Consider the following 23,039-nt stretch of genomic DNA (forward strand, 5'->3'; position numbering starts at 1 on the left):
AATGCATCAGGTAAAACAAATTGCTCACTGAAATAAAGTACACATATTTTGAAATTCAGTTATTCGCTGCACCCCAAGACGTAAAATATGTGATACGCTTTAACAGAAATGTCGTTTCACATTTCTATGTATCAAGGAAAAAACATTCTGAACGTCTGGCTACAGAGGCTTCAGTTCTCATTCCCGTCTGCTGAAGCAGTTACCATGGGAACACCCTTTTTTCTCTTATTCTGGGAGCGTTGAAGTATTGTTTTAAAGTGTTTGAAATGCAGGTCTTGCACAGTTTAACATTTAGGGTGCTCTTGGGGTGTTGAGATTTGTAACCAATACCGTTTGGTATTACTTGGTGGTTATTAGTTCAAATAAGTCTCATGTCTTGCGAAAATAATATTTTTCTTACAAACATCAGTCACTTTTGTATACTGTCTTTCGTGTCTATTGTTGCAGAATTATTTGCCGTTGAAGTTTACCAAAAACAGCAGATTTTGTTGCGCTTGTATACAATTATTTAATGAATCTTTAGATTCATTATATTCAATGTTCCCTGTGTTTATTTATAGCATGTTTGACTAAATGTTTCCCTGAAATAATCAAACTGATTTACATATTTGCCTACATTTTGACAAAAATGATCAAAATAAAATGAAATGATCTCCACAGTCCTGAAACTTTATTGGTTATGAAACTATTATAAAGAGAAATAACATCTTTGTTTAAAGTTGTCTTTTAAACCAATAGAACTACAACACGTACAGTATGATAAAAGGGTGACACCTGGTGGTTTTCTGGTGCTAAATAATAAAGTTATGGAATTAGGTAATTATATTTATAATAATTCCCTGATATTTTAAATGTTACATTAGAAAATAATAAATTGGAATGACCTTGGAATGTTAGCAAAACGTAATTATAACGTATTACAACGTATAATATTAAAACTATCAAAATGTCAGTCAACATTAAAATGTTTACGTCATAACGATCTATTTAGTTATTAATAATAAAAATACTTTTAAGAATGACAATACTTTATGTTTTGTGTTATGTTTCAAATATGATTGTTAAAATCTTTATTGGTGTGTCTGTGTGTAATATAAATAAATATACATGAGCTAAATGATGCAAAAAATATTACAGGCTACTTGTTTTACTTAATAACGTTTAGGCAACGTTTTCCAGCATCTTTTTGAGCCATTTAAACTCATTTGATCTGTTCGTCCCATGACACTCCCCGTATGTCAGATGGCAACCAAATTTACCAATTTATCAATACAAATATGTGTTTATCAAACACACTTCGACATGAATGAATAAATCTAAAAGTATATTCATTGATACAGTTAGACCTATGAGTGAATGTATAACCTTACGTGTATTTAACAGCAGTGCACATCTATTGACACAAGTCATTATTTGTGCCTGATCTCCTATGGCGAATCATCTGGCGTACGTGACGTCAGCGCTAGGACTTTTCTCTCTAGCGTCTGGACGTTCGTGCAGCCTCGGTGGTCAACGGATACCGGAGACGCTTCGCTGAAAAATGCTGCCGTTATCCATCAAAGATGACGAGTACAAGCCAGCCAAGTTCAACCTGGTCGTCAAAGTATCGAGCTGGTTCAGGTAACGAGCGTTCAATTATCAATAAATCCTCGACTTTCACTCACAGCTGTCGGCTTAGTGCGGCTAATGCTGCTAGCATGCTAGTCACCTCGCGATGCATTTGAGCTATCATTTAAATGAGTTTATTCGAAACGTACACGTTGTACACGTGTATCAGTAGAAGAGAACTTATCTTGTTTTATGAATATAATTCAAGCTGTTATGATAAAGATGCTGTCTTGTATAAACGGAATTTCAGTCAGACTGTCGTTAGCAGAGCTAAGTAAACATTTGACATACGGTTTAATATGTATAAACGCGTTTTATTACATGTAACATAATACGCTTTCCGTCGAAATGTGTCTTTTAAGAGTCTATTTAGACCACGTGTCATTGATCCGAAACCTTTTATTGAAGTAAACCACAACAGTGTAAGTTGTTTGCTCAATTGAGTTACTATAGCCAGCCTGTCTGGTCTGGTCACTTGAATGAATCCGACTGAAACAACCTTGTGTTTTGTTTTCTTTTAGATCAATTCTTGCAGATAAGACCTCTCGCAATCTGTTTTTCTTTCTGTGTTTGAATCTCTCCTTCGCATTCGTGGAGCTCTTGTACGGGATATGGAGTAACAGGTAACTAACAGTAGGGGGGCCAAAAAACAAGGATGTGCCACGTAGATCTAAAGTGGGCCGTGCAAGTGTGCTTTTGTTTTGGGCCTAACTTCTGTTTTTATTCTTGAATGAGTGATTTTTACCTTGTTTTATTGAACGATGGTGATCTTTGAGATTAATGGTAGTCTCAAAGTTCAGATGGTAGAATGGGAGGCGTCTTCGATTCTATATAGCCGCCTACCTGTACAGAATTGTTGTTCATCGTAGGCGGGTTTAAACATGTCTGTGATGTACAAGTGGGCAGACGGCTCATTTGAGACAGAACCATTATATTAGATATAAGGGAAAGTCCCAGATGATGTTAGCAGGAATAACCCATTTGTTTACAAAGAAAAATAAGTTCAAGCATTACAATGCATAGCCATAGTGTTCAACTAGCATAATCCTATGAACTAAGGTTGAAATGTAATACTTTTGTATTCGTTATGTAAATAATAATTTCCTATTCGTAGCAATACTTATGGATCCATATTATTAAAACCGAATACGCATTTTTTGTATAAAGTTTCCTATTGTTCTTTTGTCATTTCATGTCCTTGTGACTCTCACCACAGTAAAGGGTGGGACGAATTTCTCCATTTTCTTAACAATTAAATGATGCCGCCTTTGTCTGATTCTCAGTTTAGGTTTGATATCCGATTCCTTTCACATGTTCTTCGACTGCACCGCTCTCCTGGCAGGCCTCGCAGCGTCGGTCATCTCACGGTGGAGGTCCAACGATGTCTTCTCGTACGGGTGAGGGACCACACATCATTGCTGTTTCTCTTATCCTCCTTAGTTTGTGTAAATGTATTAGGTTTCCTATACAGGAAACGTCACTTCTGCTTAAGTGGCTTTAACAGGAAATTACGCGTTTTTGGTGCCATGTTGTAATGCAAATCCCGTTAACCCAAATGCGTGTTTTGCAGGTATGTCAGAGCAGAAGTTCTTGCGGGCTTCGTGAACGGCCTGTTTCTGATCTTTACTGCCTTCTTTATCTTCTCAGAGGGAGTAGAGGTATGTAAGATTGATTATAGATCAGTTTAGCTTATGATGAATGCCAAGTGAATTATACTGATGTTGTATGGATGCTGCTGTTATTTCTTATTAACACCAGAGGGCGCTAGAACCTCCAGATGTGCACCACGACAGATTACTGCCAGTGTCAGTAGCAGGACTGTTGGTGAATCTTGTAGGAGTATTTGTTTTTCAACACGGAGGACACGGCCACTCTCATGGGGGCGAAGGTAGGATTCTTCTAATATGCACGTGACACATACATTTTTGTATTCAGTAATGCTTCAAATACAGAATATCACTTGTGCGTTAATTTTTAGGGAAATGTGGGTTGTGTTTGCTCATCTCAGACATGTAACAATGCTGGGATGTTTGTTAGATGTTCTGAATGGCAACTAGGTGGTAACTAACCGTCCTCAATGTTTTAATCTTCAGATCTGGTTCTGCCCCTCAACATCAGCCATGAACATTTTTGGAATTTTTTCGCCAGCCACGTGAAAAAGCAAGCATCTGATTACTAAACGCTTCTTCATAGGTGTGTCCTTTGTGTTTTTAAGGTCATGGCCACAGTCATTCCCTTTTTAATGGCAGTGTGGGACATGGACACAGTCATGGCGGTCACGGAGACAATGGGCACAGTCATGAGTCCAAGCACGGACATGATCACGGACATGATCATGGTCACGGTCACTCGCACGGAGGACATGAAGATTCATGTCATGGTATGGTTATAATGCACCTCTCGTGTTACTTAGTGTCAGTTTTCTGTTTGGTCTGTTCTGTTACTGTGTGTCCACTATAGCACAAGCTATCGTCACATTGTAATCTTGTCAAGCATGACTCATTTTTGCTCTGTCTGTGTCCTTAGATGACCACTTGCACTTGCAGGGAACAGGCTCCAGCAAGCAGATATTACAAGGTTTGTTAATTTTGCTTTTTTGTTTGCTTTTGTCACCACCAGATGGCGCTTTTCTCTCATGCAAAAAACATTAGCGTATGCAGTGAGCTGGTGTTTTTGACATGAGATAGGAAAACATTTACACTCTACACAGCTATCAAGTCTAGACAGATTTTTCCGCTTTTATAGACTGCTAATATTTCGAATTCTTGGCAGGGCGCTCTGTACTCGTTTTAAACTCTAAAGTGATGTAGTTTCCACATAAACAAGGAAAAGCACTTTAAAGAAGTGCTCTACATCAGTTGTCACATGACACCTCTGTTCATCAGACGTGACTGAATGATGGAGTTTTATGTGTTGTCCAGCGACAGCTCTGACCATCCCAACCTCTAACCTTTGACTCATGGCTAACCGGGTTAACACGGACGCCGGAGCAAGTGCAGGAGCGCTGTCGCTTTAAATCTCTTTGTCCAAGCTTGTGTGGGAAAAGAGCACAGCAGAGAAAGTAGTTTGTCCCCTTCACCCTGGCACACACAGAGAGAGAATGGATCTTTTGGGAGGCCTGCTCAAGGGGAGAGAAAAAGGGGGCATTAGGGGAGGACCATGAGGAGAGGGGGAGGTGATAGTGCAAAAGGTTACACTGCCTCCATCCCGGTTTCTTCTCCGCTGAGGTACCTTTTGAATGGCAAGTAGTTTGTAGCAGCCTTGTACTTGAACATCTTTATGTATCTTTGGCTGTGTTTGGAATAGCATACTAAGTATGCAAAACGGCCTCTTAACAATAGGGTTTGTTTAGAGGCCGTTTTGCGAAACATTTATCTTTAATATGCACCATAGTAGGCAGTATTTTATAGAATACTGCACAGTATTAAGTTGGTAAGTATACTATACCAAACACAGTCTGAACTCGTGTTAAAGTGCTCCATTCCTCTTTATTTTGCCAGTATTTGCTTCGACCACATTTGGAAAGTCTCTTCACTTATTAAGGATTTTGCTCCATTACTGCGGTCGGCCTTTCTGTGAAAGTGAAATTAACCTCAATCATGTCATCTCCTGAGCAGAACACTTACTGGACTGTATCATACCACAGTCCACGAGTATTCAGCAGTGTTGATCAAGACGGAAAGGATGTTTGGAAGACTTAGATCGGAAACGTTGACTCGTTGACTGTCGTCCGTTGTGTGTTGGTTTAAGGTAGTAGCGTATATGTCCGACTCCAGCGGTGGGAGTCTTGCAAGTTTGGCCTTTCTTTCAAGATGTGCTGCTGTGACCTCATCGTCATCTGTCTGTGGAATGACATCATCCGTTTGCGGGTTAACACTGGAGATGGTATCCCAGGCAGCGGGTTTGTTCTGTCCACAGTTGTCATGTTTGAGGATATGTGCTGGCAAATGTCATATTCTTATTCTGAAACCAAGACCTTTCATGTAGACAAACCTCTTTGGCAAAGTCAAGTGATCTATCTTGAGCTTCACTACCTCATCAAAACATAATTAATTAATGGAAATATTTTTTGCAATGCATTCTGGGATTGCCTTTGCGAAGGATACATGATAGTAATGATACTGCCTTACAATCTCTCCAAAAAGAAACAAACCGTTTTGAAACTGATTACAGCATATTCTTGACCGCAGGGGTTTTTCTGCACATTGTTGCGGACACGCTGGGCAGCGTCGGTGTCATAATATCAGCCATCCTGATGCAGAAATATGACCTGATGATCGCGGACCCAATCTGCTCCATGCTCATCTCGCTTCTCATCGGCGTGAGGTAAGCACACACGTGCGCACACATCGGCCACGCATATTTTAAGCCTCTGACCTCTCGATTCAACTCGAGACAATCCTCCACCCTCAACTCCACCCAAAAAACCCTCAGCAGCACCTAACACAGATCATACAAAGCCACTTCACAGCGACCTTCACCAAAGGCCTCGTGAAGCCGTTGGCACTCCAGCCGGGTGAATTAAAGGATACACGCTCGGAGGGTGGAGCCTTGAGACAAGGCCAGAAAATCAAGACTCGACTCTCTCATGTGGCATTCTTAATCCAGCTCCAGTCAAGAGTGGAAAAAGCATGTTTCATGTGTTTGTGTCTCGAAATGTTTTGTTTGCTTTGTAAATCTGTACAATTATACTTGTTTTTTTTGTCTTATACGTTTTTAAAGGCATACGTTAGGCGTGTAATGAAAAACCTTACCTGATAATCTTTCTGTAGTTTTACTACAAAACACAACATTTTGATGTCACGCAAATGGGTCATATGGCTTTAGAAGGTTTTGAATGCTAAGCATGTGTCAAATGAACTACATTTATGGTGCTTTTAGTGATCTTTTTATCCATTTTGGATTTTGGCAGATGTGGTAACTATGAACTATTGTGTGGAGAACAGCTGGGAGATGAGCTTTGGTTTACTTGGACGAAATAACAGCATACAACTTTAGAATGGCTTGTAGTGGCAGGAGTTTCATTTTTGTATGCAGTATACCTTTAAATGGCATTGCTTTTTATTGTGGAAAGTCGTCAGACAGTTTTGGGATCATGAACAAGCTTCCTTTTTTTGTGTATGATGTGGGTAGATGCATGTCACGTGTGCAAACTGCAGATGGCCTGTGGTTACAGTGCTTCAAGGATGGGGCACTGTTCCGAATGCGGCCCCATTTAACAAAACTCAGGGGTCTGAGCAATGCCTTTCCCGCATATTCATCTCCCCTCTCAAGCCCCCTCTATTCTGCATTGAGGCTTTTCTTCTCCCTTTCTGGAATGTGGCGGCGATCTGTGAACGTTGCTTCAACAAAGGCATCTTTTAAGATGGATTTTCCTTCTCTGTGTTTCTGGAAGAGTGGGGGGCTTGTCTTCGAGACAAATTTTTTTTTACAAATGCAGAAGAATGAACATTACAGTCGAGAGCAAGAGCTGCTGCACGTGACTGGATTTCTCTGGGTTGCACCTGCGTGAAAACAGCTCAGTCTCATTCAGGTGCAATGTGCAGACTAATGTGGTATGGCACACAATAAAGGTATCACTCGACTATGAAGAAAATTGAAAACAGTTCCAAATGTGAAGAGAGAGGTATTTATAGCGTGTTTGGCTTGTTAAAAAGCACAAGCTGCATGTCATGAATGATTGCTAGCTTATGTTGTCGGCTCGAGTTAAAGGAATAGTTCACCCAAAAGCAAAAAAAACTTTCATAATTTATTCACCCTCATGTAAATTCAAACCTGCATGACCTTCTTTCTTCTTCAGAACACGAAAGAAGATTTAGTTTGAAGAACATCGGTAACCAAACAGCATTGGCCCCCCTTGACTTCCATTGTATGAACAAAAAACAACGGAGCAGGGCTCCAGACTGCGACTGCATTTTGCGACCAGTTCTCGTGCATGTGTGATCTGCCAATTTGGATTTTCTTCTAGTTGTTATAGCTAACGTGAAAAGACGAGTAGATCGCAAGCCCACCGATGTAGGTCTATGTGTGTGAGAAGGGGAGAGTCTGAACCTGCGCCGTCCACAGCTCGGTCTAGTCGCGCCGGTCACAGCTCGGCTCATCATTGACAAGTTTACAGACACAACGTGAGCGCATTACTTTGATTCGCTGTGATGGATTTAATGAGCCTGAGGACGAACGATTTGATATTAGAGACGGTAAACGTAACTAACCGCGGAGGAGTTCAGAATAGGCCATTTATTTGTTGATTACTTGAGACAGCGCTGAATCATTTCCAATCCGTTCACAACAAGAATGAACGACAGGCGAATGCGCTTGTTAAGTTTATGTGAAGTTATCTTTGCATTGTGTTGTTACCATGATGTAAAGTGTCCTTAATACACAATAAAATCCTCATAAGAACGTATTAAGACGAACCCTTTCGTTTTGCTTTAACACTATAAACAATAAAATATATACTTTTTCATAAAAAAAAAAACTTTTCTGTTGGTTCAAATGAATTTGGTAATTATTTCCTGCTAGAGCGAAAACGGTACTGTGGTACTCATCTGCAACTCTACTTTTATTTGCATCATTTATTGTTTGAACGTTAAAGGATATGGAGCATAATAGGCCGTGTGGAATGTCTGTGGTTCTTGATAGTTCAGATGGACCCTGCACATGTTTTTTCCATTCACCCCACACTGCGAGATTCATCTCCTTCATTTTAATTCGGGGTTTCAACTCACATTTAGATTCCCAGCAGGCCGATGAACTTCTCTTTCATTAACTGCACCTAAGGCGTGAACCATTTGTTCCCGGCGAAGACTCCACGCCACACCATGTTTAGCTAAGACCTCTTTGGGTGTGGCAGCCTCGCTTTGGGGAATATATGGAGCTGTCTGTTTACCCTGTGATTTAGTTTGAGGGAGTGATGGAGTCCTGCTGTTGTGACCTACAGCAGTCCACCACCATCAAGACCACTAATCACTTTGGTGTCTAAAGCCCACGGAACGACTAATGTTCATTAACAACTTTGAGACCGAATACATTTACTATTTATAATAATGTGACGTCTTTGGAATAAATAAGGCGGATGTCAACTGCAAGAGTGCACACCTCACGCGGAAGCACAACTTGTTTTACATACAGCACTAATGAGTCACGTTTAATTACTTTTATGTACTTATTTTAATGGCTCACAGCAGACTACGTCAATGAGAATGGCTTTACTGCGCACTCAGTTGTATTAAAATACTAAATGTGACTGTTCTAAGAGTAGAAGCCAAAGTACCAACACTAGTCTGACTGAGCGCAAACGTGACGCGATGACATATTAAATCTGACATATACAAATGAGTACATCAACAATCCACTCTAAATAGGATCGTGAGGGACCAAACGATTCCCACCCCTAGCAACCACCCATAATACCTTACGATTGTTTGTGACTTGCAATATATAAACAAATATTAAATGTGACATTTTGTTAAATAGTTTTGTCCAATGTAACGTTAGTTTTTCAACATTTCGTTTTAACTTGGTTTTGACTTTCAACTATGTGGCACGACAAAGTTTGCGAACATTTGTGGTCGGTGCTAGTCGAGGTATTCAGTCGAAGTTTGGTTGTCTGAAAACGTTCATACTATTAAAATGTGCCCTTGAGGTTTAATAGCCATACTTCTCTGTGGTTGTGAGAGATGTAAGCTCCTAGAAGCAAACAATTTAAGCTCTTGTGGTACAATCCCAAGAACCATTTACCCAACTAATGGAAAAGTCTTGCATATAATTCACAAACGTGAAATATTCCCACAGTCACCTCATGCTAGCGGCCGTACTGGTGTCATAAATGTTTGTGCTGTGCGATTGGGTGCTCGGGTCATCCGGGTGTGATAACTAACCGTTTCCTTGCGGTTTACAAGTGCTTGCGCTCTAACGAGAAAACGGTCGTGCGCTGTGTGACTCAAGGTGTGTGTTCGAAAATAAATCTTCGCATTTGCCACCCTGACCTAGGTGGTGACAATGCATCTGTGTCACCAGCCACCTTAACCTTGACGCTCGCACGTAATTGTATTTTATCAGAGTGAGTCACTGGTTATAACCGCATTCACGGCAGGTTAACAAGCAAACGCCTGTGCTCTTTTGGCAATGAGCGGTGAGTAAGAGTGCCTCTCTTTCACTTAACAGGAAGGTGGGGAACAATGGTATGATGTCAGAGGTCCGAGGTACCCGCATATCCAGTACTTTCCTGTTTTCCTTTCTACCCTAAGAAGGACAAACACACAGAGTAGTGTTGGAATGGAATGCAGGGTATGCAGTTTTTATGAAGCCCTGTCATACCGATGGAAACGAACAGTCATTCTCTTCGTTGTTGTAACGTAAGGACTGAATAATGCTAATTGAGCAACATGTATTTAATATATAGCTAGCGGTGACTGTCCATACTTTTGGTTTCGGATTTGAACATGAACCCCTAACCCAAGGTATTGAACTTCAGTGCGTACGTGTTTACGCTATAGATGATGTTGAGTAGACATGTCTTGAGAGGTATTAAACAAAATGCTTGCATGTGCTGAATTGTCAGCGTTTATTGGAAAGACCTACTAAGTAGCACACATTCCTAGTCGTCTTGAAACATCTTTGTTGACGTCTTTGTCACTTGTAAACTGTGGTCTTCATGAGATAGCCGAACAGCTTCTTCACATTGACGTGTCTCTGTGTTTGAGGCTTCAGGGAGGAGATCTGAGAACATGGGGGTAATAGAGTGGATTGGAGAACAGGAAAGGAGTCCAAACCAAGTAAACCTCTAATGGTTGACAGATGCAGCAGTGGTCAGGCCCGAAGGTTTGGAAGAAGGACTGATGACTTTGTAAGATGCTGGCACAGCTGAGGCGTAGCTTTGATGGGGCAGAAACGGTCGACTGGTCAGGAGAGGAATAGTCCTGTTACTCTCCTAAGCAGTTGAGCGTTTCTGGAAAGCTATTCTTCAGCGAGATTAATGAATCTGGTGTTGTCCTGCCTTTGCTACAGCTATTGGAGGACATCAGCAGGTTTCTCCTACTCCACCCTTTCATAAATTGGTTGAGTATCACCAAGTGTCCTCTGAAATACTTTTAATTAAATGAGTCCTTATTTGTCCTCCGTGTAGCTGTCATGATCAGCCCAAAGATGTCTTTGTGTGTCTCAATCACAGCCATACTGTGCCGTCTGCAGCCTGCCGAGTGTATGTCGCACCTGTATGAAAATGGATCTTGCCAACCAATGTTTTCCTTTTTTTCTTTCCCTAGTGTGGTCCCTCTGCTCAAGGAATCCATTGGGATACTGATGCAACGGACACCACCGTCTCTGGACCATGCCCTTCCTGAGTGCTACCAAAGGGTGAGTGCTACCCCACTTTCCTACGTGGCGTCTTGGTTAGCCGGATATGTTTAAGTACAGCGTAACTGTGGCTTCATGCCATATTGTCTGGAAATGTTTCCAGTTAACCAAGTCGTGTTATTTAATCCTTGACCACCCAATAGAATAAAGCCAGTTTGTTTTTTTATCCCGCCACGCAAATTGCAATTGCTAATCTGTAATGTTTACCGCAGGTTCAGCATCTTCAGGGCGTTTACAATCTTCAAGAGCCTCATTTCTGGACGCTATGCACGGACGTCTACATCGGCACACTCAAACTCCTCGTGGCACCTGATGCAGATACTAGATGGATCCAGAGCCAGACACACAATATTTTCACACAGGTGGGCAGTGTGAAAAAGCCTTTTAAACGTAATTATAAGCTACTTTTAAGAGTCTCTCAGTAATGATTCTTCTGTGCCCAGGTTGGTGTCCGACAGCTGTATATTCAGATCGATGTTGCTGCCATGTAGGAGTCCGCCACACTTCTCCTGATCTTTGGGAGTCCTGGGACCAAAGGCCTTCTGTGCTGCTGTGGGGAATTTCTCCACCACAACCCATCTCTCTTTGGGTTTCTTTTGCCCCACCTCTCTTGGATTAAGATGGAGCTGGGGCAGTCCAGCAGTCTGACTCAGCTCTTACCAGAAAAACAACCACCATAATAACAACTGACCAGCTATGTGTTGTTTCGGAGGGAGGCAGGGACTCGCAATGTTGACGTTGCCAACACATCACCCAGGCGGTCATTTGAAGTTCATTCTTTGAAGTTCCCCTTTGCTTTTTTTATAATCCCACCGGACGGTTTATTTTTCCTGTTAATTATGCATTATCAAAATGAGATTTTAATTATTGGCTGTATGAGTGAGGAGGTCAGTGGACGTTTCTACAAATTGCATAACTGTGTACGATTCATTGTGTGTTTTCCTCCTGCTTATTTTCTGTTGCACAGTTGTAAAGAAGTGCAGGATGCCATTATAAACCGATTTGTCTGCATTTCTTAAGTGCCTTTTTGAAACCGATCATGGACAATCGCTTGAACCGTATTTGATGGCCAAATGGAATGAAATGAAATTAAAACTGGACTTTTTGACTTGCTGGGTACAATTAAAACATTCCTTTTGCATTAGACTTGCTGTTTATTGCATGGTGTAAAATTGGATCGAGAGAGCACCCAAACTAGTACTAGCAGTATCAACCATAGATCATATGGCTGACAAATACTGTAAAAGTCCATTTTTTTCTTGTTTGAAAGTCCATCACAATTGGCAAATTCAGCATAGTGGAATTCTTGTTTTCCATTTTGCAATTGTCCAGTTTTTGAATAGGAATATTATAATTGCTGCCTGAAAATTAGTATTTCTTAAAGGGATAGTTCACCCAAAAATAAAAATCTCTCATTAGCATGTAATTTGCATGACTTCTGCAGAACACAAAAGAAGATATTTTGAAGAATGTTGGTAAACAAACAATGGCGGTACCCAAGGATTTCTATAGATTGAACTCAAACCAATGCAAGTCAATGAGTACCGCCCTATTCTTTTTTGGATGTAAAACCTTTAAATCTGGGCTATGAAAAAAGTGTATAAGAGTAATTCTGTTCAGTGTTATGAGGTGAAGTATATTGATTGGATTTGTACAAAACACATTTTAAGGTCTTAAAATTATACAATACTTTTTATCAAATACAATAAAAATGTATTTAACAGCTTTGCAGGATTCCACGAACATGTTTCTTTAATTGTAAGGAAATATTGAAAATATCCATTAGACATTGTGTTCCTTTAATATTTTTAAAGCATCTATATCAATCCCTGCCATTAATCCAAAAACATACTTCTCTTTACTTTTTTATTTTCCTTCTAAAGATGAGAAGTAGGTTAAGGAACAGTTCGTCCAAATTGTTTTATTCTGTCATCATTTACTCACTATCAAGTTGTTCCAACTCTGTACACATTTCTTTGTTCTGATGAACACAGAGAAAGGTATTTGGAAGAATGGTTGTGACCAAACAGTTCTTGGATCCCATTGACTACCATAGTAGGAAAAATATATTTTTTCGTAATGTTGAACACAAGATATTTTAAAGAATGTAGGACAGCAAACAGTTCTGGACCACTTTTGACCACCAATGTAATTTTTCATACTATGGTAGTCAATGGTGACCAAGAACTGTTTGGTCACAAGCATTCTTTCAAATATCTTTCTCTGTGTTCATCAGAACAATATTTATACTCAAACTTGAGTAATTCATGAAAGAATTGTAATTCATTTTTAGGTGAACTATCCCTTTAAGGTCAGCCTCCAAAAGATGCCAGACACCTGAATAATATTTCGTGAATATATGTTAGAAAGCAAACTTGTGGAGTTGACCCTAAACAGGGCCAATAAATGTTTTTAAAATGTAAATAAATTGCTGTGAATTTTTAGGTTTGCTACGTTAACAGAGTAAAACTGTGAAACCAAAAATGCAACATATCTCAAATTTGTACAAATAAACCAGACTGAAGCAGACCAGTGTTTCTAACAGCATCTTTACTCATTTTCGGAGCAATTCATGATGACAAAATGAGAGAATGCAAACAAAACCACAGAAGCAAATGGGAAAAAGAACATGTTGGGCTTCACCCTAATGAGCAGCGATGAGTCTTCATTGTATAAATCAATCTTTGTTGGACACAGGTTGGTTTACACTTAAAATTGTCTTTCATTACATTTACATTCTGATTCAGAAAGCTCCATTAAGAACGACTTTTGGTACCAGCACATTATGCCAATTCACAAAAATACACAATTTTCAAAACCACTAATGCAACCCAGATGCAGTTGTTCCATAAAACCCATTTTCATTTCCTCCGTTATAATTCAATCTCTTTTTTAACAGCATCACTATCGTGTGCCACCCGTCAAAATACTTCACCCCATTCTCACGCAACCCTGGCCCAGGCCTTAGGTTTAAATGGTCAAACTTACTCTGAAATAACTGTATTCTCTTCATTCTCCTGAGCCAGAGGTAGCTGTGAGAACACCATCATCACGTCATAAGCATCATGACCAAAGCTCTTGTTCCTCCCGTGCCTTTTTAAAACCACAGGAACACAATTTTTGCCGTCCTGGACGTCAAGAGTCATATGTGGAGCTGTCGGTCATCTTCAAGGTCTTGAGTCCCTCAGGACCGCAAAAAAGTTTGAGCATGTCCACCTCAATAGGATGAAGGTGTCCACTGATGATCATGGAATGAAGTGGTCCTCCAAGGTCACAGGAGGCCAATTCCCGGAGCGTCCCGGAGCGGATGGCTTGGTCCTCAGCACCAACACGAGCCAGGCCGATGCACACCGTGTCTTCGGTCATCGCTGTATTGAAGCGCAGAATTTGGTTACAAAGCTTTCCATCACAGGTAATTCAATTGTACTTCAATGCCTGCCCGGACATCCATATGGTTTGAGATGAAGTTTCTTACCTAGTTCCTCGCCTCGTTCTCGACGATTTTGCAGTATCTCCACAAGTTGTTCAGCAGCCTGTGCAACCGTCATGTACCTGGGGGGCTCATAAATCTTTCGGCCCCTGGAAAAAAGAGAATGAATATTTTTTTGTTAAAACTACCAATATTTTCTTTCGTGGAACACAAGGGAAGATATTTTAAGGAATGCCTCAGTGGTTTTGTATTTATACAATGGAAGTCAATGGGGTTCAATGTTGTGCGGTAACCAACATTCTTAAAAATATCTTATTTTGTGTCCTGCAGAAGAAAAAAGTTGTCCTTGTATTTGGGTGGCTGGTAAACTCTCTATTAACGTTTCCAATAATGCAATTCATACCAAATCTTTGGGTTAAAATACTTCGGTTTGCAATACTTAAAAGTGCATTGTGCCATCAAGCTGTAAATGTCTTTTTGGGGCCATTTACCCCTTCCTGCAGTGCAGGGCACCCGCCTCACCGGACAAGCATTTAACACCGACCAAAATCATCGAGCATATGGTTATTCCATTTCCGAGTAATGCTACAATGTTGCCAATAAATCTGGGAGACATTAGCGATCTTTCCAGGCTTGAACGGGGAGCACGCACCAGACCTAATGCTCGTCTCCTTATAGTGCACTAAAACTGGTTTATGCGGACTGGATATAAAATTACACAAGTGCGCGACCACGGGGGGACATAATTACAGGACACCGCTGAGAGAGAGCAAGGAGTTAACAACCGTCTTCTACGAGGAGAAATAATTCAAGTCGCGCAGCATTGAAGTTCAGGAAACATTCCTCAAAAAGCCGAAAGAAACTAGAGGTTCATCGTTGACTATAAAACTTGTTTTGTCTGAAACCTTGGGATAAGAAAATTACAGCTTAGAAGCAACTCAGCATCATGATAACATATCACAAGTCCAACATGCAGCCACGGTTTTTATTGTTGTTATTTTTTCCACTCTGGCCTCCAGCAACTCGCACATATGAATTTTAAATGAATGTCTGCCACAAACCGCAAATCGTCCGAAGCCCCTCCCTGCAAAGTACAGCAGAATAGATATAAATTTGTGGAACCCACCACCCTCGACCGCACAGAAAATAAAAGGGACCTTACCTCATTAAATTCTCCATGGACTGCTCTTTAACTTTGATATCTGTGAAAAAAGGGAAGATGTAAGTAATGTATGATACAAGCTTTAGTTTGATTAACTAAGTCTCTGTGGATGTTAATGTCACGTCATAAATAGTATGTCGGCCCTCCGTCTGGGGCAGTTAACTCCCAAACACAATCTGGAATGTAAGTACATTTACAGACAGCCCTTGAGGGGTCCCAAAATTGTTCACTTTGAGAACAGAAATGAGAGAAATACACATCTACCAGAACAGACCTGTTCTTAACACTGTCCATAAAGAAAGCTTAGGGTTTTATCATCATTACAAACGCATTTGTATGAAAACACTGAACAATGTTAGAAAAATAGCACAACCACATGTATTCGGTTTGACATGAGAGATAATTTTTACCCTAAATGTAACAATATTTGGCCAAAAGTTGCAATTCATTACTTTTGACTCTCTATCGCTATCTCTGTTTGCAACATGTAATTGCAGGTCACTTTGCATTTATTTTTACATACCTTGAAATCTCAAATTGACATTTTCAGACATTTCCTGTGCAAGACTCACTTTCCTGTGTTTTAAAATCTTTGATTTTATTTATTTTCAATATTTATTTGTATTAAGATATTGTCGTGAATTGGGGTAAGGCGACAGTTTATGCTCAATAACTGATTTTTGTTTGGTTTTTATCCATAAAGTTACAAATTGCAGCTTACAATACAAACTAAATAAATAAAATATTTTTACTCAATTTATTTTTATTTTATTTTTTTAACAGCTAGACTGGGATTTTTGACAATTTGACAACATACTTCTATTACTTATAGAATATGAGTTCATATTATTTTCAGATTTATTTTATTTAATAAAAAAAATCATAAAATTTAAACATGGACTGTTTCAGGGGCGACAACATGAACAAACGTTATATGGTCCTTACAGTAGTCCTCCGCAAAGAATCAATTACTGTTGAGTAGTTTTCATTTAATTTAATACAATATAATAAAATATAAAAAATAATAAATTTAACGTGAATTGTTATATTATAACCAAACACAGACCAGAAGTAAACCGCGGGCTAGGATATTGAATATAACCTATCTGCTGATTTGAATAAGTGTGATTTAATTTCGTTGTATTACACTTCATGTGCCTGGTGTACGTGAATAGACTTTTTTGATTTTGAAATGTAATTATTTTTATTTCATTCTGAAAAATCAACAAGTAAATTTGCCAAAATTTGCCAGTTTGATTAATAGCCCGTGTCTTGTTAGCACAGATATGATGAATGGTCGCAGTGTGTAGTCAGTGTGATGATGTCTGTGTATGTGAGAGGGTGCGTGTGTGCTTTTGTTGTGTCTGCGGGTTGTTGTTTTGTTAGAAGGCTGGACGGGAAGGGCTCCAATCTCTGCCCCCTCCTGTGTTTGCTTTTGAATAATAAGGTTAATAACTCTCATTCCCTCTTGCTCATTTTTGCTCAAATCTTTCCTCAGTTGGGATGCACCTGGGGACTCCAGCCCCTCCCCTCCATCCCACCAGCCAATCAGAGATGACCCCCACCGACATTCATTACCGAACATGGCCTCCACTGGGGAATTCCTCTAGTAATCTAAAAGATGGGGGTTTATTATTTACTGGTCCTCGAAATCTCTACGGCACGCTGATAAACGTAAATTATTTGCGGCCATCTGCCTTAGGGGGCACCAGACGTTTGCGGTGGGTCCCAGTTTAATGTTTGCCCCAGGGGTGCCGCCGAAGGAAACGTCTATCCGTGGTTCCAAGTCAAAATATGGGGGTTGTTGAACCCCTGGGGTAAAATCTGACTGTGATTGACACATTCATTGCTATAGTGACGGTTGCAGACACAACAAACATGTGTGCTTTGGAATACGAGAGATGCTGAGCCAGCCGAATGTGAGTGTTGATGACATCACCCTTACCATCAAACTTCTCGGCTAACCTCTATGTAATCATAACTTTGTGTGTACAAAGACTCTTTTAAAGTCTGAGTGAAGTTCTTACCCAGCAGGCACAGCGTGTGTAGGCCCATGTTCCTGTTCTTCTTGATCTTATCGTAGAAGCTCTCGGGTCTCCATGTGTCTGTCCAGAACACAAAGGACACGGTCTCGCCAAAGTTGTACAACTAAAGCAAACAAACAAAATAATTACACTATTTACTAATAAATACATACGAATTGTCTACTTATTTGAACAGTAAAGATATCAACTTGTATATTAATCGATTATGATTACAAATATCAATCAATTAATCGATTAATCATTAATACTATGCGACTTACGATTAATCACAAAAACCTATAAACGCATTAAAACTCCAAATATAAAATCCAAATAACAACAGTTGCAATTGGACATGATGTACAATACTGTTGAAAGTTTATGCGGACTTGACTGTTGAACATCAAGATGATTATGATTGATCGTTAATGTATTCGCTCAAATTATAACAAACAATTAATCCCTAGTGTGTAGAATGCAGATAAAGAGAACATTTTAATAAATTGCAGTTTTTTATATATATTTAAACTATATCTAACATATTTTACACGTGATCTTCTCTATCCTAAATGTACAGTATGGGGGGGCGCCAGTTCTTTGAAGTGGTTTACGGGGGGGGGGCGCCACCATGAAAATATTAAGAACTACTGGCTTACAATAATGATTTATAATCTTCTGCTATGATTCACCGTAAATGTCAGTTTGACGTCATTTGGTGTCGACCTACTTAAAGATAAGTAACGGAAATGTAATGTTTTAAACAGAGATGGCGACAATGAGACAAAAGTTACGGATTGCAGCCCAAGGTTATTTTACTTTATTGTAATGTTTCTGTTTATAGAAATCAAATCAAATATTGGCCTAAAATGAATGGCAAAACTTAAACTAAACAAAAAATTTAAATGTTGTCCCACACATAAAGTGAAATAAATTGAAGGCATTAAATTATGATAATAAACAAAAATGTAAATAAAGCTAAAATTTAAATGAATTCATCTTATATTGAAACATAAGGAATAAACTAATAAATAATAAAAAAATGACAAAAGAATGTAACAAAATTGCTACAAATTGAATACGTAAAAACAAAAAACAAAAAAGCAATATTAATAAAACCAAAAACAACACTATAATAACCTTAAACGTAATTTTGAACCCAGGTTTATTTATAAGCAAAAACAGATTCAAACCTAAAATAACCCAATTCGTCAAATAACAAATAAAGGGACCCAATAAATCAATGAATTTACACACACACTACATTGAAAAAACCCTCTAAACATTGTAACGATAGTATTTCAGCACAGGTCAGATTGTTTACTTAAACCATGGATCTATTGAGTCTCAATCGCTACATCAGATTGGTCGTTCGGAGTGTCACGACAAGGTGCTTCCTGTTATTCAGAAAGCATGACATCATTCCAAACACCACAATACACAGCTTTTTGTCAGTACAAAACCTTACCTTCTATACTTTTCTTTACATTCATGCATTTGGTAGACACTATGATCTTATATTTGACTTTCGTATGCGTTCATGTATACTTTGAGAATCAAACCCACGAGTCTATTGTTCCTTGCACCACTCTCTACCAGTTAATCTACAGAAACACTGGTACTGATTTAAGATCTACCATACAAATGTCACCACTGGTCTGAGATCAGCTAAACGCCCATCCTGAGCTATGGGCGGCTTTGGGGGGCAACTGGGGCCTCTAGGTACATAAAGCTGCTCTGACAGGTCAATACAGGGGGGTGTTATTGATGGGCACTAGGCTACATTGATAGACTCCGCTGGGACGTCTTTGGCACAAAGGCCATGCTGCTGTTTGATCATTTTCACTACGCACAAATTGACTCGATCGCATGCAAAAGTGCGCTGTCTCGCAACCTCAGATAGACATTGTCTATTTTAGTTATGACAGTGGTGTTGTTTAGCTTTACCTGCAGTCCGCAGCATCCCACCGCATTCATGATGGACGCATTGTGAATGACACGATACTGGATCCCAGCACTCAGTGCTCGAAGAACCAAGTCACTGTGTGTTGTGGCTCTGGAGGAAAGCAAATATGCACGTTTTAGACGTTAACCGCACCTTATTGGAATGATCTAAAACCAAAGTAATGGAAGCGATTCAACATGCGCAGAAAAGCGTATCTTTTCGATCTCAAAGTGTATCCTTAAAATGTATTAAAGCCACACATTCTTGAGCAGGAAAATGAGTCAGGGCCCCTCACGCTTTGTGGGTTTCATTGGTTTGCATGGAAGAAAAAACATGGAGCGTTGCGCGACATTCGAGCGTGACTTCAATCGAAGACCCAGACGGGAAAGCGTGATGTAATCAGCTCATCTCTCATGGAGAGCTTTCAAAGTACCAAAACCTCAAACGCGCATAAGCCGCTTCTCGCAAGACAGTTGAACACTGCTGCTCAACCACTGTGGTGTCCTTCACGTTCCTCCGGCACAGATATTCATAATAACGGGAATTACAACGAGAGACAGTGCTAGAATGATATTGTTTTATCGGTCTTTTCCATTCCATGCACGCAAAAACGACACAGACTCATAATATCAGACAGCGTCCACAGGTACACATTGGATCACAAATATTAAGTGCACTGTAAAGGTGACTGACAGGTCACGTGGTACTCTCATCCATACCCAAAAGGATCTCCCACCACCAGAAAGGCCACATCAGTAACATCTGCTCCCATCAAGATCTCATCCGCCTGTTGTTCAACCACATCTCTGTCTGCCAGCAGCAGCTCGCGACCATAAAACTCCTCCTGAAACAGAAACAGCATCTTTGATCTGAGTTTTGCATTAGCATCATTTTCATTAAGCAAATTATTTGGATCCTTCATACCAATGCCTCCTTCCCGACGGTCAGCACGGACGTGTACGCCTCCAAATAAACACGACTGCACTGTCGGATGATCTCTAAACCTTTAACAGTGATGTCTTTAGCATCCCCGAGACCAAGCCCGATAAAATACAACATCTTCGTATCACGATAGAATATTCACAAACATGTGCGTTTTTTAAAAGACATGAAAAATATATGTGAGTCGATGTACTGTATTACGGTGTTGGATCTGAAACCGAAGTAGTCTGTGCAATGTTTTTATAGTTTGAGCTCTTCACTTCTCTGCTACACTCACATGTTGCTGTATGGAGCAAGTGACAGACGGCTGCCGTCAAGCGGAGCGACGTTCACGACAGTGTCGCAACTTGCTTAAGACGAACGATAACCATAGAAACGGAGTAAGCGGTAATCGTCTGAGGATTCGTCATCAGTGCTTTTTTTCTGAAGTAATAGTTATTTTATTTCGCTCCTCACCCTATAAATATATATTTACAGATTATGTATAAATATTTTACATTTTTATGACACATTAAAAGTAACGGTTCTTCGTTAATAATGAAAGCTTAATGGAATATACTGTGTGAGGAAGGGCGAATGCAAAAGTGAAAAAATTGCCTATTTTACAGTGTTATTTACTGCATATATTTTTATCTTTTGGTTTGTTGTTATGGCCACAAGAGAAACGTTATGAAGATTTTCCAAACACCACATTGTTTATGTTTATGATTTATATGTGAAGCACAGCATGTTTGGATGTTGTGAATTCCAGATGTTTTCTAAAATATATATGTAACTTTTGCTATTTAATATGTAGTTGTTTTAGATAAATATGATTTCCAGCTTATGTGGAACTTTTGTGTGTAATTCATATTTCTCCTTTTATTTTTAGGCTTTTCCGATCTGAGAACACACCTAGACTTGGGTATGTGAAGAAAAAGAACAATTTTTATTTTTTGCTAAATTGTTTATTTAATAATGTATGTTCAAAGTAATGTATGTTCAAAGACATAAATATATTGATAGATTTGCATATAGATAGAGACCTCCGCAAATAATCAATAATTGAGTAAAAGTAAAACAATTCATACGGAATCAAATAGTACTATAAATAAATATGAATTAAATATAAAATGAAATAAATGGTTCAATTATAACGGACCACCGGAAGTTAATTTCAGGCCAGCGTGTGAGTCTGATGATACCATCTAGGCACATATCTACATATATATATATATATATATATATATATATATATATATCACCCTTGGTCCATCAGACTGTAAATCCATACAGTCTGATCTGCTATCCAGAATGCTGAGAAAAAGCCCCAAAATGTGCAAATGATTCCCTTGTTATTCCCCCGTTTAAAGCTGCCATGGTTTCAACCACAGAAATATCGTCCGATGCCGACTTCGTGCTGTGTGATTATGAATTGACAACGTTGACATTCATGATCCTTGGTGGAAAAGACCACACGTGAAATAAAAGACAGGAGGACACAGAGAAGAATTGTGGGTTGTACTGTGACTGATAATGTGAGTTAATCTGTAGTACTTAATAACCAGGGTTAAGAGGACCTTGAGCTTGACCTGTTTTATTTGTAGGTTAATAGGCTGTGAATTAGGGTGAGGACCTTTCGTTAGACACAGCTGATACCTGTAATGAATGAACGCGGGCCGGGATCAAAGGTCTTTAATCTAAGGCTTACCGGCCCTAAAGGCTTAAGGACCATCTGTTCTTTACCCCAGTGAACTTGATTTTATTATTGTTCTTACCGGGGTGACTGACGGATACATAATTGTTTACGTTTTCTGTTTTAATTTATTTACTCACTTTTCAGTTGGGTAAATAAGAGGAAAACTTTTTCAGAGAAACCGATTATGAGATCTTAGAGTGGTCACAAACTGAGCACAAACTGAGCTCAATCTGTACACTCTACGTTCATTTACACCTCCATACTCTTGTTTTGAACAACTGTGTCAATTGTTCCTCTCATGATGTTTACATCAACAGTAGACACCACAACAAGCGGTCTCCACATCGAGGCGTTGTTGTTTACCTCCTCTAAACCCGTCCCGTTAAGTGCATCTCGGACCGAGTTGTGTGTGAAAATGAATGACCCATCTCGAGCGCTCTCCAGTCGCGCTTCCTCACCATTTGTAAGGAGCAGAATGGTCTCCGTCAGCCCACATTGTGCCGGGCAGAATGGGTTTAGTGGAGCCTGGCAAAGAGAGGATATTTTTTCGCTGTGGGCTCTGGATCCGGTGCTGTCCATTCCCCTGCCAGGGCTGCTCGCTGCCTCCCAGCTCGTCGCCAGGGCAACCAGTGCAGGCCAGCATCTGAAAACAATTTGGTTCTTAATGAGAATTTACTTTGCGCAAATGGTGGGAAAATTGGGGGTGGGAGAGGAAAGGAAAAAAATAAGGAAGGAATAGGGTGCCTGCATTCTTGCCAGGAACTGCCAAAGCATGCTGGACAAACATCCATCTGTGTTTTTCTTGAACCAATTGTTCATTCCAAGACTGTTATCTACCATAAAACTCTGGTGCATTCATTTAATATAAAATAATTTTTTAATACAAATGTTCTATT

The 23,039-nt window shown here is 39.7% G+C and overlaps 2 protein-coding genes across 2 annotated transcripts; one reads left to right on the top strand and one right to left on the bottom strand.

Moving 5' to 3' along the window:
* Positions 1-1,419: 1,419 nt before the first annotated feature.
* On the top strand, positions 1,420-13,493 carry slc30a7 (solute carrier family 30 member 7). Its single transcript, XM_079471826.1, has 11 exons — positions 1,420-1,620; positions 2,130-2,231; positions 2,892-3,005; positions 3,179-3,266; positions 3,367-3,496; positions 3,824-3,988; positions 4,135-4,185; positions 5,799-5,934; positions 10,875-10,965; positions 11,178-11,327; positions 11,409-13,493. The coding sequence occupies exons 1-11, from the start codon at positions 1,541-1,543 to the stop codon at positions 11,454-11,456; spliced, it is 1,155 nt and encodes a 384-aa protein (XP_079327952.1). The 5' UTR covers positions 1,420-1,540; the 3' UTR covers positions 11,457-13,493.
* A 2-nt stretch (positions 13,494-13,495) lies between these two features.
* Positions 13,496-20,807, bottom strand: dph5 (diphthamide biosynthesis 5). The gene is made up of 7 exons (XM_079471827.1): positions 20,448-20,807; positions 20,243-20,367; positions 19,526-19,634; positions 17,585-17,705; positions 15,558-15,597; positions 14,441-14,544; positions 13,496-14,333 (listed from the first exon to the last, which is right to left on the bottom strand). Exons 1-7 carry the CDS (start codon positions 20,580-20,582, stop codon positions 14,101-14,103), a joined length of 867 nt encoding a protein of 288 aa, XP_079327953.1. The 5' UTR covers positions 20,583-20,807; the 3' UTR covers positions 13,496-14,100.
* Between the last annotated feature and the right edge of the window lie 2,232 nt (positions 20,808-23,039).

Source organism: Barbatula barbatula, assembly GCF_947034865.1.
Source record: "Barbatula barbatula genome assembly, chromosome: 13".
NCBI classification, from domain to species: Eukaryota; Metazoa; Chordata; class Actinopteri; order Cypriniformes; family Nemacheilidae; genus Barbatula; species Barbatula barbatula.

Bases quoted from the DNA above. Each gene is read 5' to 3' on its own strand.
- slc30a7 (XM_079471826.1), top strand. From the start codon at position 1,541: ATGCTGCCGTTATCCATCAAAGATGACGAGTACAAGCCAGCCAAGTTC. The intron at 2,232-2,891 runs GTAACTAACAGT...TCTGATTCTCAG, and splicing joins TACGGGATATGGAGTAACAG to TTTAGGTTTGATATCCGATT. The intron at 3,267-3,366 runs GTATGTAAGATT...TATTAACACCAG, and splicing joins TCTTCTCAGAGGGAGTAGAG to AGGGCGCTAGAACCTCCAGA.
- dph5 (XM_079471827.1), bottom strand. From the start codon at position 20,582: ATGTTGTATTTTATCGGGCTTGGTCTCGGGGATGCTAAAGACATCACT. The intron at 17,706-19,525 runs GTAAAGCTAAAC...TGTTTGCTTTAG, and splicing joins TGGGATGCTGCGGACTGCAG to TTGTACAACTTTGGCGAGAC. The intron at 14,545-15,557 runs GTAAGGTCCCTT...TCTTTTTTCCAG, and splicing joins TCCATGGAGAATTTAATGAG to GGGCCGAAAGATTTATGAGC.